The 15,250-nt window shown below is 52.4% G+C and overlaps 1 protein-coding gene across 1 annotated transcript; it reads left to right on the top strand.

The window, feature by feature from the left end:
• The first annotated feature begins 2,462 nt into the window (after window positions 1-2,462).
• On the top strand, window positions 2,463-13,164 carry LOC116970151 (general transcription factor IIH subunit 4-like). The gene is made up of 4 exons (XM_033016864.1): window positions 2,463-2,579; window positions 11,405-11,493; window positions 12,363-12,471; window positions 13,009-13,164. The coding sequence occupies exons 1-4, from the start codon at window positions 2,565-2,567 to the stop codon at window positions 13,162-13,164; spliced, it is 369 nt and encodes a 122-aa protein (XP_032872755.1). The 5' UTR covers window positions 2,463-2,564.
• The last annotated feature ends 2,086 nt before the right edge of the window (window positions 13,165-15,250 follow it).

Genomic DNA, 15,250 nt, shown 5'->3' with positions numbered 1-15,250 from the left:
CGAGGAGCGCGATGCGTAGGTTCTCCTTGAAGATGGGGTTGAGGACCAGTCCCTGGAGACCACCGGGAAGCTGCTGGGAATGCCAGAGACGGAGACCTGTCACGATGCCCATACAGTCATCATGGTCTCTGTGGGAGAGCGGGATAGATGATAGTCATTAGTATAGGTGGGGCCTGCAGATTTAGTTTAGAGATATAGCACAGAAACAGGCCCTTCGGCCCACCGACTAGGGTTGCCAACTGTCCCGTATTAGCCGGGACATCCGTATATTGGGCTAAATTAGTTTGTCCCGTACGGGACCGCCCTTGTCCCGTCCCGTATTTGACCGCTACTACTCGGGTCGAGGGGACTGTCAGGTCGTAGCGCCTCGCCCGTGGCCCCATCGGTCGGCAGCCCGGCCAGCTGTCCGACCTTCGGACCTTCGCTGACCGCCGACACCACCGCCGCCCCTCCTTCTCACGGGCGATCATCGGTTCGTGAGTTGGACGGGGCACCGGACGTTGCGCGCGGCCCCCGGGCCAAAACTCCTCAGCTGGCCCGCCGGCTGGGCTTTGTGTGCAGTCCAGCACCCGGGGCCAACTCATCATTCACCCAGCCACGGTCAACGAATTGTCTTAAATGACCTGCCCTTTATTCTAAGACTGTGGCCCCTGGTTCTGGACTCGCCCAACATTGGGAACATTCTTCCTGCATCTAGCTTGACCAGTCCTTTTATAATTTCATCCTGTCAAGTCTCAGTGAGGGGACAGTGAGGAAGTGTCTGCCAGGGAGATGGGCCCCGGCTCACCAGCTCGCTGAACCTCATCCTCAGAAGGAGGGGGGAGGGGGGCAAGGAGGTGGAAGGGGTGAAGGGGAACGACCGGCGTCAGCTCAGGACCTTCTTGGACGCCCTGGAGAAGGACTCTGAGACCCAGAGCAGCGTCGTTGATGCTGAGGGTGGAGGGACCAGTTGAACGTCACTTGTAGCCAGGGTCCGGAGGGCAAGGAGGACCGCCACTCCACCTCGGGTCCATAGGGGGATGGAGCAGCGGCTCTGCTGTCAGTCAGCGACCAGAGGACTGGTGATGGGATCTAGGGAGTGGGCAGGGCCGGAGATGTCCTGGTTGGGTTGCTCCTAGGCCTGGTCAAGCCGGCCATCCGCGAGTCACGGCCCAGGCGGAAGAGGGCGTTGCCCGAGCCAGATGCTCGCCCCCTTTACCAGGGTTACGTCCACGCCCGGGTGGCGTTAGAGAGCGACATCGTTGTACAGTAGTTATTTAGTATATTTGTCAGATTCAGATTCAGATTCAACTTTAATTGTCATTGTCAGTGTACAGTACAGAGACAACGAAATGCAGTTAGCATCTCCCTAGAAGAGGGACATAGGATATGAGCAATAAATAGATCTATTTACATGCATACAGTCATAGTGGTTTTCCTGTGGGAGGTGTGTCGGGGGGGGGGGGGGGGGGGTGATTGGCAGTCACCGAGGTACAGTGTTGAGCAGTGTGACAGCCGCAGGGAAGAAGCTGTTCCTGGACCTGCTGGTCCGGCAACGGAGAGACCTGTAGCGCCTCCCGGATGGTAGGAGGGTAAACAGTCTGTGGTTGGGGTGAGAGCAGTCCTTGGCGATGCTGAGCGCCCTCCACAGACAACGCTTGCTCTGGACAGACTCAATGGAGGGGAGCGAGGAACCGGTGATGCGTTGGGCAATTTTCACCACCCTCTGCAGTGCTTTCCGGTTGGAGACAGAGCAGTTGCCGTACCATACTGTGATACATTTGGTAAGGATGCTCTCGATGGTGCAGCTGTAGAAGTTCACCAGAATCTGAGGAGACAGATGGACCTTCTTCAGTCTCCTCAGGAAGAAGAGACGCTGGTGAGCCTTCTTGACCAGAGTTGAGGTATTGTGGGTCCAAGAGAGGTCATCGGAGATGTTGACCCCCAGGAACCTGAAGCTGGAAACACCTTCCACCTCCGTCCCGTTAATAAGGATTGTATCATCGTGGTTTGAAAATGTAATGTCTACATAATTTTGTGATTTGACACTGTGGTGTCACATTTTGTCTGTCACCACAGTTTAGAAACATAGAAACATAGAAATTAGGTGCAGGAGTAGGCCATTCGGCCCTTCGAGCCTGCACCGCCATTCAATATGATCATGGCTGATCATCCAACTCAGTATCCCGTACCTGCCTTCTCTCCATACCCTCTGATCCCCTTAGCCACAAGGGCCACATCTAACTCCCTCTTAAATATAGCCAATGAACTGGCCTCGACTACCCTCTGTGGCAGAGAGTTCCAGAGATTCACCACTCTCTGTGCGTGCGTGCGTGCGTGCGCGCGCGCGTGTGCGCGTGTGTGTGTGTGTGTGTGTGTGTGTGTGTGCGCTCGCTATAGTGGAGGTCCACAGATATAGATGTAGTTACACTACTGACCATCAGTGTGAGTGCTGGGACCTGCGCTACTGATTATAACGGAGTGATTTATTGTCCACACACAGGGGTAAGGCATGGGCTGACGACACCAGCCAACTGGGGCCGGACAAACACGCCCGAGACATCACCTCACTGGACAAGTACGCCATGGAGCGGTGGGAGGTGAGTCAGAGGCACTGCTACTGCCACACAGTTCAGTTTAGTTTAGAGATGAAGCGCGGAAACAGGCCCTTCAGCCCATCCAGTCCGTGCCGACCAGCGATCCCCGCACACTAACACTATCCCACACGCACTGGGGACAATTTACAATGATGCCAAGCCAATTAACCTACAAACCTGCACGTCTTTGGAGTGTGGGAGGAATCCGGAGCGCCCGGAGAAAACCCACGGGGAGAGCGTGGCCTACTCCTGCACCTATTTTCTATGTAACTATGTATCTATGAGCTCCGGTTTCCTCCCACACTCCACCCACACGCACAAGTTTGTAGGTTAATTGGCTGGGTGTAAATGTAAAATTGTCCCCAAGTGTGTGTAGGGTTGTGTTATGCCCCTGTCCCACTTAGGAAACCTGAACGGAAATCTCTGGAGACTTTGCGCCCCACCCAAGGTTTCCGTGCGGTTCCCGGAGGTTTTTGTCAGTCTCCCTACCTGCTTCCACTACCTGCAACCTCCGGCAACCACCTGCAACCTCCGGGAACCGCACGGAAACCTTGGGTGGGGCGCAAAGTCTCAAGAGGTTTCCGTTCAGGTTTCCTAAGTGGGACAGGGGCATAAGTTTGCGGCGATCGCTGGCCGGGAGGACTCGGTGGGTCGAAGGGCCTGTTTCCGCGCTGTATCTCTAAACCAAACTAAAATGAATGGCTGCGAGATTTCAGTCTCTGCTTGCTTCCAAACAAACTGGAGTGTACAGAGAACAGAGATGAGTGTTGATGGTTTTGTTAAGATCGGCTTGGCAGATTGTGCACATGATCAGGCCTGAATATCCCAACGTTTCAGAAACAGTTAGACAGGTACATAGACAGGACAGGTTTGGAGGGATATGGGCCAAATGCTGGCAGGTGGGACTAGTGTAGCTGGGACATGTTGGCCGGTGTGTGGGCAAGATGGGCCGAATGGCCTGTTTCCACGTTGAATCACATTTTTGACGCGATGATAAGTTTCTAAATAGGGAGAGAACCCAGTAATCGGAGGTGCAAAGGGCCTTGGGAATGTTGGTGCAGGATTCCCGAAAAAGTTAATCTGCAAATCAAATCAGTAATAAAGAAAGCAAACTCAATGCTGGCATTTATTTCAAGAGAGCTTGTGTACAGAGGCAGGGATGTAATGCTGAGGCTCTACAAGGGGCTGGTCAGGCCACGTTTGGAATATTGTGAGCAATTCTGGGCACCATATCTGAGGAAGGATGTGCTGGCTCTGGGGAGGGTCCAGAGGAGGTTTACAAGAATGATCCCAGGAATGAGTGGGTTAAACTAGGATGAGCGTTCTAAAATTTTGGAAAGGCCCTACGGCCCCCACAATCAAAATGTGGATTATAGAAATGACGGAGACCTTAAACGTGGAAAGAATCAGATTTTCCCTGTTGGACAAACAGGAATTATTCGTTGGAACATGGTCTCCTTTTATTGATTACTTAAAGGGTCAGAATGGTTCAGCACAGGAACCTGACTAGCACGCGGGCTAAAGAATGGATGAAATACTATACTCTGAAATGTACGAATATATCTCGAATGAAGTCTTTTTTATTTTAATAAATTTTTCCATTCTTCTTTAACTATCCTTTTCCCCTTTTTTTTTTTTGTTTTTTTTTTGTTTTTTTTTTTTTTGTTTTTGTTTTTGTTTTTCTTCTCTTTCTTTTCTTTCTTTACTTCATCTATCTCTTTAGTTCTATCTAGTTTAAAAAAAAAAAAAAAGGCAAAAAGTATTGGAGACAATGTAATAATAATTGACAATATTATCAATTTAAAAATGTAAGACTATGTAATGATGTAATTATGTAATTAGGTTATGTACCTATCTCCAATAAAAAATATTTTCAAAAAAAAAAAAAAAAAAAAAAAAAAAAATGAGCGTTTGACTGCACTGGGCCTGTACTCGCTGGAGTTTAGAAGAATGAGGGGGGACCCTCATGGAAATGTACAGAATAGTGAAAGGCTTGGATAGAGTGGATGTGGAGAGGATGTTTCCACTAGTGGGAGAGTCTAGGACCAGAGGGCACAGCCTCCGAATTAAAGGATGTTCTTGTAGGAAGGAGATGAGGAGGAATTTCTTTAGTTAGAGGGTGGTGAATCTGTGGAATTCTTTGCCACGGAAGGTGCTCCGGTTTCCTCCCACACTCCAAAGACGTACAGGTTTGTAGGTGAATTGGCTTGGTGTAAATGTAAAGAATTGTCCCCAGTGTGTGTAGGATGGTGTTAATGTGCGGGGATCGCTGGTCGGTGCAGACCCGGTGGGCCGAAGGGCCTGTTTCCGCGCTGTGTCTCTAAACTAAACTAAACTAAGGTTGTGGAGGCCAAGTCAATGGATATTTTTAAGGCAGAGATAGATAGATTCTTGATTAGTACGGGTGTCGGAGGTTATGGGGAGAAGGCAGGAGAATGGGGTTAGGAGGGAGAGATAGATCAGCCACGATTGAATGGCGGAGTAGACTTGATGTGCCGAATGGCCATTAGACAATAAGTACAGGAGTAGGCCATTAGGCCCTTCGAACCAGCACCGCCATTCAATGTGATCATGGCTGATCATCCCCAATCAGTACCCCGTTCCTGCCTTCTCCCCATATCCCCTGACCCCGCTATCTTTAAGAGCCCTATCTAGCTCTCTCATTAAAGTATCCAGAGAACCGGCCTCCACCGCCCTCTGAGGCAGAGAATTCCACAGACTCACAACTCTCTGTGTGAAGAAGTGTTTCCTCGTCTCCGTTCCAAATGGCAGACCCCTTATTCTTAAACTGTGTGTGGCCCCTGGTTCTGGACTCCCCCAACATCGGGAACATGTTTCCTGCCTCTAGCGTCTCCAAACCCTTAATGATCTTATATGTTTCCATAAGATCCCCTCTCATCCTTCTAAACTCCAGAGTGTACAAGCCCAGCCGCTCCATTCTCTCAGCATATGACAGTCCCGCCATCCCGGGAATTAACCTTGTGAACCTACGCTGCACTCCCTCAATAGCAAGGATGTCCTTCCTCAAATTAGGAGACCAAAACTGCACACAATACTCCAGGTGTGTTCTCACTAGGGCCCTGTACAACTGCAGAAGGACCTCTTTGCTTCTATACTCGACTCCTCTTGTTATAAAGGCCAACATACCATTTGCTTTCTTCACTGCCTGCTGTACCTGCATGCTTACTTTCATTGTGCTCCTAATTCTGCTCCTATCACTTATGACCTTCTGTGTCTTGTCTCTGCGCCCTTTCCAGCTTGATGGCATTTGCTGCTTGTTGTCCCGTGAGGACCTGCACTAATTATAGTCTAGACTGGAAGCCTGATCGCGACACGATATTTACGCTGGAAGAAATTAATGGCCGTCTATTAGATTGCAGATCGCTCCTCACTCCTGCTGTTCTGCCAGCGACCTCAATCAGTCCCCTTGCCCCGGGGAATGTACCCAGTGACAGTGTCTCACCTTGTCTCCCGTCCTGGCCTTCTGATCTCAAGGGCAGCTTTGTGGCGCAGTGGTAGAGTTGCTGCCTCACAGCGCCAGAGACCCAGCTTCCATCCCGACTACGTGTGCTGTCTGTACGAAGTTTGCACGTTCTCCCCGTGACCTGCGTGGGTTTTCTCAGAGATCTTCGGTTTACTCCCACACTTCAAAACTTACAAAATTCTTAAGGGGTCGGACAGGCTAGATGCAGGAAGATTGTTCCCGACGTTGGGGAAGTCCAGAACTAGTGGGTCACAGTTTAAGGATAAGAGGGAAGTCTTTTAGGACCGAGATGAGAAAATCATTTTTTACACAGAGAGTGGTGAATCTGTGGAATTCTCTCCCACAGAAGGTAGTTGAGGCCAGTTCATTGGCTATATTTATGAGGGAGATGTGGCCCTTGTGGCTAAAGGGATCAGGGCGTATGGAGAGAAGGCAGGGATGGGATACTGAGTTGGATGATCATCCATGATCATATTGAATGGCGGTGCAGGATCGAAGGGCCGAATGGCCTACTCCTGCACCTATTTTCTATGTTTCTATATTTCAATGTTTCAATGCAGATTTGTAGGTTCATTGGCTTGGTGTAAATGTAAAATTGTCCCTAGTGTGTGTGTAGGGTAGTGTTACAGTGCGGGGATCGCTGGTCGGCACGGACTCGGTGGGCCGAATGGCCTGTTTCCGCGCTGTATCTCTGAAACTAAACAAAACTAAACTGAAAACCCACGCAGGTCACGGGGAGTAGGTGCAAACTCCGTACAGACAGCACCCGTAGTCAGGATGGAACCCGGGTCTCTGGCGCCGTGAGGCAGCAACTCTACCGCTGCGCCACAGCGCCTCCTAGCGACTCTGCGCACTGAGTTCCAACAACAGATTATCTTGTGCTCGGGTCCGCAATAACCAACTTGACCTCCCGGTGGCTCAGCACTTCAACTCCCCCTCCCATTCCCCGTACGGCCTCTCTGTCCTGGGTCTCCTCCATGGCCAGAGTGAGCAACACCGGAAATTGGAGGAACAGCACCTCATATTCCGCTTGGGGAGTCTGCATCCTGCGGGCATGAACATTGAATTCTCCCAATTCTGTTATCCCTTGCTGTCTCCTCCCCTTCCTCAGCCCTCGGGCTCCTCCTCCTCCTTTTCCCTTCCTTCTCCCCGCCACCCCCTATCAGTCTGAAGAAGGGTTTCGGCGCGAAACGTTACCTATTTCCCTTGCTCCATAGATGCTGCTGCACCCGCTGAGTTTCTCCAGCATTTTTGTCTACCTTCGATTTTCCAGCATCTGCAGTTCCTTCTTAAACAGATTATCTGTGTCTGCAGCTTCCAGCATCTGCAGTCTCTTGTGTCTTCACGTTCTCCAGCTTATCTCCGCACTCAGTTTTGACCTCCAAGCTGCCAAGAGCAGAGGCGAGGGGTTCATATCGAGCTGAATCAATTCTCCTGTAACGCCAAACCAGATTTGCAAGTCTTTTTGATGTTTCTAAATGTAGCCCGGTGTCAGATATTGTTTGTTCTCTGTGCAACATCTTGGGACGTGTTGCTGCCTTAAAGCATCGACATCAGTACGAGGTGTAGATGTTTATGTTGTTTTACTATTGACCATGCAAGTAGTTCCCTCCTGGAGCCTCGTCTATCCTTGACCATCTCACAAACCAACCTCCCTTCCATTGTCTGACAAAGGGGCTCGACCCATTCCTTCCCTCCACAGATGCTGCCTGTCCCACTGAGTTACTCTAGCTTCCCTTCCATCGACTCCATCTACACCTCACGCTGCCTCGGCAAGGCCAGCAGCATCATCAAGGACCAGTCTCACCCCCGGCCACTCCCTCTTCTCCCCTCTCCCATCGGGCAAGAGGTACAGAAGTGTGAAAACGCACACCTCCAGATTCAGGGACAGTTTCTTCCCAGCTGTTATCAGGCAACTGAACCATTCTACCACAACCAGAGAGCAGTCCTGAACTACTATCTACCTCTTTGGTGACCCTGGGACTATCCTTGATCGGACTTTGCTGGCTTTACCTTGCACTAAACGTTATTCCCTTATCATGTTCATGATCAAGTGAGTTTATTGTCATGTGTCCCTGATAGGACAATGAAATTCTTGATTTGCTTCAGCACACAGAACATAGTAGGCATTGACTACAAAACACATGAATAAATAAACTGATAAAGTGCAAAATAACAGATAATGGGTTATTAATGTTCAGAGTTTTGTCCGAGCCAGGTTTAATAGCCTGATGGCTGTGGGGAAGTAGCTATTCCTGAACCTGGTCGTTGCAGTTTTCAGGCTCCTGTACCTTCTACCTGAAGGTAGCAGGGAGATGAGTGTGTGGCCAGGATGGTGTGGGTCTTTGATGATACTGCCAGCCTTTTTGAGGCAGCGTCTGCGATAGATCCCCTCGATGGAACGAAGGTCAGAACCGATGATGGACTGGGCAGTGTTTACTACTTTTTGTAGTCTCTTCCGCTCCAGGGCGCTTAAGTTGCCGAACCAAGCCACGATGCAACCGGTCAGCATGCTCTCTGCTGTGCACCTGTGGAAGTTAGAGAGAGTCCTCCTTGACAAACTGACTCTCCGTAATCTTCTCAGGAAGTAGAGGCGCTGATGAGCTTTCTTGATAATTGTATTAGTGTTCTCGGTCCAGGAAAGATCTTCAGAGATGTGTACGCCCAGGAATTTGAAGCTCTTGACCCTTTCAACCATCGACCCGTTGATATAAACGGGCTGTGGGTCGAACATCCTACTCCTTCCAAAGTCCACAATCAGTTCCTTGGTTATCGGTACACTGTGAACGGCTCGATTGTAATCATTGTATTGTCTTTCTGCTGGTAGACACAAAATGCTGGAGTAACTCAGCGGGACAGGCAGCATCTCTGGAGAGAAGGAATGGGTGACGTTTCGGATCGAGGCCCTTCTTCGGGGTCTTCCCGCTGAGTGGATAGCAGCAACAAAGAGCTTTTCACTGTGCCTCGGCACACGTGATTACAAACTAAACTGTAACTGGAATCTGATTTCCTTCTGAAAACTGTTCCCCCCTCACAACAGTGACCATAGAAACATAGACAATAGGAGCGGGAGTAGGCCATCCGGCCCTTCGAGCCAGCACCGCCATTCACTGTGATCATGGCTGATCATCCACAATCAGTACCCCGTTCCTGCCTTCCCCCCATATCCCTTGATTCTGTTACCTCAAGAGCTAAATCTGACTCTCTCTTGAAAACATCCACAGAAGGCAGTGGAGGCCAATTCACTGGATGTTTTCAAGAGAGAGCTGGATATTGTGCCTTGAAATATCCTTAGGCCGCATAAGGCAGGAGCCAAGTCAACATCGTCAGGTTTATAGTCATAAGCACAGGTATGGTGAGGCATAGATCATAAGGGATAGGAGTAGAATTAGGCCATTCGGCCTATCTAGTCAGCTCCGCCATTCAATCATGGCTGATCTATCTCACCCTCCTAACCCCATTCTCCTGCCTTCACCCCATAACCCCGGACACCCGTACTAATCAAGAATCTATCTATTTTGGTCTTAAACATGTCCACTGACTTGGCCTCTACTGTGGCAAAGAATTCCACAGATTCACCACCCTCTGACTAAAGAAATTCCCCCTCATCTCCTTTCTAAACAAACGTCCTTTAATTCTGAGGCTGTGACCTCTAGTCCTAGACTCTCCCACTGGTGAAAACATCCTCTCCACATCCACTCTATCCAAGCCTTTCACTATTCGGTACATTTCAATGAGGTCCCCCTTTTTTGTTTCGAAACTCCAGCGAGTGCAGGCCCAGTGCCGACAAACGCTCATCATAGGTTAACCTACTAATTCCTGGGATCATTCTTGTAAACCTCCTCTGGACCCTCTCCAGAGCCAGCACATCCTTCCTCAGATATGGTGCCCAGAATTGCTCACAATATTCCAAATGTGGCCTGACCAGCGCCTTATAGAGCCTCAGCATTACATGCCTGTTTTAGTATTCAAGCCGTCACAAAGTAAATGCGAGCATTGAGTTTGCTTTTTGTAGTTCGGCTTAGGTTTATGCTGAGGCAGCGTGAGTTATAAATGGAGTCTGTAGAAGGGAGGTTGGTTTGTGCGATGGTCTGGGCTGTGTCCACAACTCTCTGCGATTTCATGCGGTCCTGGATGGAGCTGTTACCAAACCAGGCTGTGATTCATCCCGAGAATAGACTCAAAAATAAACACAGCGGGACAGGCAGCATTTCTGGAGAGAAGGAATGGGTGACATTTCGGGTCGAGACCCTTCTTCAGGTAAAATGCTTTCTACGGCGCATCTGTAGAAGTTGGTGAGAGTTTTAGGGGACTTGTCGAACTTCCTGAGCCTTCTGAGGAAGTAGAGGCTTTGGTGTGTATTTTGGACATTGCTTCAATGTGGCTGGTCCTTAGGGATGCCAACTTTCTCACTCCCAAATAAGGGACAAAAAGGTCAAAATACGGGACAAATTCCCCACGGCAATTCGTTGACTGACTGGGCCGTGGCTGGGTGAATGATGAGTTGGCCCCAGGTGCTGGACTGCACACAAAGCCCAGCCGGCGGGCAAGCTGTGAGGAGTTTTGGCCCGGGTCCCGCCCGCACTGTCCATGATCCGATGATCGGCCGTAAGATGGAGGGGTGGTGGTGTCAATAGACAATAGACAATAGGTGCAGGAGTAGGCCATTCGGCCCTTCGAGCCAGCACCGCCATTCAATGTGATCATGGCTGATCATCCACAATCAGTACCCCGTTCCTGCCTTCTCCCCATATTCCCTGACTCCACTATCTTTATTTAACTCTCTCTTGAAAGCATCCAGAGAATTGGCCTCCACTGCCTTCTGAGGCAGGGAATTCCACAGACTCGCAACTCTCTGGGTGAAACCCGATGATCGGCCATGAGAAGGAGGGGTGGTGGTGTCGGCGGTCAGTGAAGGTCCGAAGATCGGACAGCTGGCCGGGCTGCCGACCGACCGACTGGGCCACGTGTGAGGCGCTGCTGCCGCTGCCGCCGCCGCCGCCGCTGCTGCTGCTGCTCTCCATGGGTTGCACTACGTCGGGACGGGTGAGGCGGGGTCCGACCCGACAGTCCCCTCGACCCGAGTAGCAGCGGTCAAATACGGGACAAGGGCGGACCCGTATGGGACAAACCAATTTAGCCCAATATACGGGATGTCCCGGCTAATACGGGACAGTTGGCAACCCTACTGGTCCTGGACAAGTTACTGGTGATGTTGACTCCTAAGTTGATGTTGGTAAGTTAGGCGTAGGTTTATGGTTGGCGTGGTGTACTGAGGTGGGGGCGTGTTGGTGTGCCTGGTGCCTCTACTCATTGCTGACTCTTCACCCACCCCCACCCACAGGTGATCCTGCATTTCATGGTGGGCTCACCCAGTGCAGCCGTCAGCCAGGATCTGTCCCAGCTCCTCATCCAGGCCGGGCTCATGAAGAGGTGAGTAATGCCGTGTACCAGCCCAGCCCAGTGTATGACCATGCACGCATACACACACACACACACACACGCGCATGCACACACACACACACACATGCACACGCATGCGCACACACATACACACGCACACACACGCATGCACACACACACATGCGCACACACACACGCGCACACGCATGCACACACACACATGCACACACACACACACGCATGCACACACGCACGCACACACACGCACAGACACACACACACACACACACACACACGTGCACACACACACACACGCGCACACACACACGCACGCACAGACACACACACACGCACGTGCACGCGCACACACACAGACACACACAGACACACACACACACACACACGCACGCACGCACGCACACGCACGCACGCACACGCACGCACACACACACACACACACACACACACACACACACACACACACACCCACCCCAGCAGGTCTGGCCCTCCCCCACTGTCTCCACATACTAGTGTTGCCAACTGCCCCGTATTAGCCGGGACATCCCGTATATTGGGCTGCATTGTTTTGCCCCGTACGGGACGGCCCTTGTCCCGTATTTCACCGCCACTACCAGATGCCCCTCCACGTACGTACTGATAAACCCATCGTGAATGGAAAATATCACAAGTGGAAAATGCCAACACCAGAGTGATCAGGGTTGGACCGCCAGGCACTTGTGGGTTTTCAATCTCCAGGTTATTTCCATCCCCCCCCCCCCCCCTCCCCACCCTCTCTCTCCTCTTCAGTCCTCTGCCTCTGGCAGTGTTTTTAATTTCCACGTTTTAATTATGAAATCTCTTTGGCCTCTCTGTGGTAATGTTCATTCTCTCCGCTCCAGTGAAGGGACAGAAGCCCCCTGTATCACATCTGCTGGCTTCCAGTTCCTGCTCCTCGACACCTCCTCCCAGCTTTGGTACTTCATGCTCCAGTACCTGCACACTGCTGAGGTAGGCAGCTGGCCAGGGAACTCTCACCCCCTCCCCCCCTCACCACACCCTCCCCCTTTCCCTCCACCCCATCTCCCCCCTCCCTCCACCCCCTCCCTCTCACCCCCTAATCCTTTCCCTCAACCCCCCTCCCTCCACCCCCATCTCCCCGCTCCCTCCACCCCCTCCCTCTGCCCCACCTCTCTCCCCCACCTCTCTCCCCCACCACCCTCTCCCCCAACTCTCTCTCCCCCAACTCTCTCTCCCCCACCTCTCTCCCCCACCTTTCTCTCCCCCAACCTCTCCTTCTCCCCCACTTCTCTCTCCCCCACTTCTCTCTCCCCCACCTCCCTCTCCCCCACCTCCCTCTCCCCCACCTCCCTCTCCCCCACCTCTCTCTCCCCCACCTCTCTCCCCTCATCTCCCTCTCCCCCACCTCTCTGTCTCTGTCCACATTGGTGAGGTGGGACAGACCCTTAACTCTACGGCTGTTGCCACCGGGACCCCCAGTGAGGGACGAACTTGTTGCTGATTCACCTCCTGCTTTATTTCCTGCAGACACGAAAGATGGACCTGGTTGAGATCCTGTCGTTTGTTTTCCAGCTGAGTTTCTCCACGTTGGGCAAGGTGAGCAGGGTGTCGTCTTGTTCCTGTACCCTGCACCCCCACCCCCACCCCCACACCCACCCACCCACCGTGGGAGGCGGGAGATAGAGAGAGAGGGGGCGCAGGGTTGCCAACTTTCCCACTCCCAAATAAGGGACAAATGGTCAAAATACGGGACAAATTCCCCGGTGGCAATTCGTTGACCGACTGGGCCGTGTCTGGGTGAATGATGAGTTGGCCCGGGTGCTGGACTGCAAACAAAGCCCAGCCGGCGGGCCAGCTGTGAGGAGTTTTGGCCCGGGTGCCGCCAGCACAGTCCAGCGCTCCGTCCAACTCACGAACCGATGATCGGCCATGAGAAAGAGGGGGGTTGCTGCTCTCTATCTCCCTCCTCCTCCTCCTCCTCCTATGCTGCCGCCTCCCCGTCTTCCTCCTCCTCCTCCTCCTCCTCCTCCTCCTCCCTCCTCCTCCTCCTCCTCCTCCTCCTCCTCCTCCTCCTCCTCCTCATCCTCATCCTCCTCCTCAACCTCCTCCTCCGCCTCCTCCTCCTCCTCCTCCTCCTCCTCCTCCTCCTCCTCCTCCTCCTCCTCCTCCTCCCTCCTCCGCCTCCTCCTCCTCCTCCTCCTCCTCCTCCTCCTCCCCCTCCTCCTCCTCCTCCTCCTCCTCCTCCTCCTCCTCCTCCTCCTCCTCCTCCTCCTCCTCCTCCTCCTCCTCCTCCTCCTCCCCTGAGGCGGGGTCCGATCCGACAGTCCCCTCGACCCGAGTAGCAGCGGTCAAATACGGGACATGGGTGGTCCCGTACGGGACAAACCAATTTAGCCCAATCTTTCTTATTAAAGGAACTGCAGATGCTGGTTTATCTTATAGATACAAAATGCAGGAGTAACTCCACGGGACTGGAGAGAAGGAATGGGTGACGTTTCAGGTCGAGACCCTTCTTCAGACTGAGAGTCAGGGGGAGAGGGAAACGAGAGATATAGACGGTGATGTGGAGAGATATAGAACAAATGAATGAAAGATATGTAAAAAAGTAACCGTGATCAAGGAGAGGTGGAGCCCACAATGGTCTATTGTTGGCAGTGGGCTAGGTGGTAACGAGATATACAGACAGTGAAACTCGACAGAACGACAATGAAACTAGTACGATGACTCGAGTGAGGATGCAAGAACGAGTTTAGTTTAGTTTAGAGATACAGTGCGGAAACAGGCCCTTCGGCCCACCGAGTCCGTGCCGACCAGCGATCCCCGCTCACTAACACTATCCTACACACAAGTGTGACAGTTTACATTCACACCAAGACAATTGATCTACAAACCCGCACGTCTTTGGAGTGTGGGAGAAAACCCACGCAGGTCACGGGGAGAACGTGCAAACTCCGTACAGACAGTACATTAGCAAACTTGCAGATGACACAAAGCTGGGTGGCACTGTGAACTGTGAGGAGGATGCTATGAGAATGCAGGGTGACTTGGATAGGTTTGGGGAGTGGGCAGATGCATGGCTCCCCCTCTCTCTCCTCCCCTCTCTCCCCCTCTCTCTCACCCTCTCACCCTCTCCCCCCCAGGATTATTCGGTGGAGGGGATGAGTGAGTCGCTGTTGACCTTCCTGCAGCATCTGCGTGAGTTTGGGCTGGTCTTCCAGAGGAAGGTACGGGGAGACACAGCGTGAATTGGGGGGGGGGGGGGGGTATTCTGGGGGGGGGGGGGGAGGGGCAGGGGGTGAGACACTGAACGGGGAGAGCAATACATCTCTCTCTTCTCTCTAAACCGTCCCTCTCTCTCCCCCTCCCCTCTCCCCCTCTCTCCCACTCCCCCCCTCTCCCCCTCTTACCCCCTCTATCTCCCTCTCTCCCCACTTCCCTCTCTCTCCCCTCTCTCTCCCCCCTCTCTCCCCCTCTCCTCTCTCCTCCCTCTCTCTCTCCCCCCCCTCTCCCCCCTTTCTCCCCCCACTTCTCTCTCCTCCCTCTCCCCTCTCTCTCCCTGCCCCGGTTCCAGCGTAAGTCTCGGCGGTTCTACGCCGACACGGTTGGCCATAGAACCTGGCGCTGGGTGTGACGGCAAGCGCGGTGGATGTTCACCGGCAGGGTTCATCGTGGTGGAGACCAACTATCGTATCTACGCCTACACCGGTCATGTGCAGTCCTGTGTTGTGTGGTGTGTGTGTTGTGTGTGTGTGTGTGTTGTGTGTGTGTG

The sequence above is a fragment of the Amblyraja radiata genome, unplaced genomic scaffold, assembly GCF_010909765.2.
Source record: "Amblyraja radiata isolate CabotCenter1 unplaced genomic scaffold, sAmbRad1.1.pri scaffold_575_ctg1, whole genome shotgun sequence".
Classification (NCBI taxonomy): Eukaryota; Metazoa; Chordata; class Chondrichthyes; order Rajiformes; family Rajidae; genus Amblyraja; species Amblyraja radiata.
Note: the sequence above shows the minus strand (reverse complement) of the source record. Positions and strands in the feature narration are given on the sequence as shown.

Bases quoted from the DNA above. Each gene is read 5' to 3' on its own strand.
- LOC116970151 (XM_033016864.1), top strand. The intron at 11,494-12,362 runs GTGAGTAATGCC...TCTCCGCTCCAG, and splicing joins CAGGCCGGGCTCATGAAGAG to TGAAGGGACAGAAGCCCCCT. The intron at 12,472-13,008 runs GTAGGCAGCTGG...TATTTCCTGCAG, and splicing joins AGTACCTGCACACTGCTGAG to ACACGAAAGATGGACCTGGT.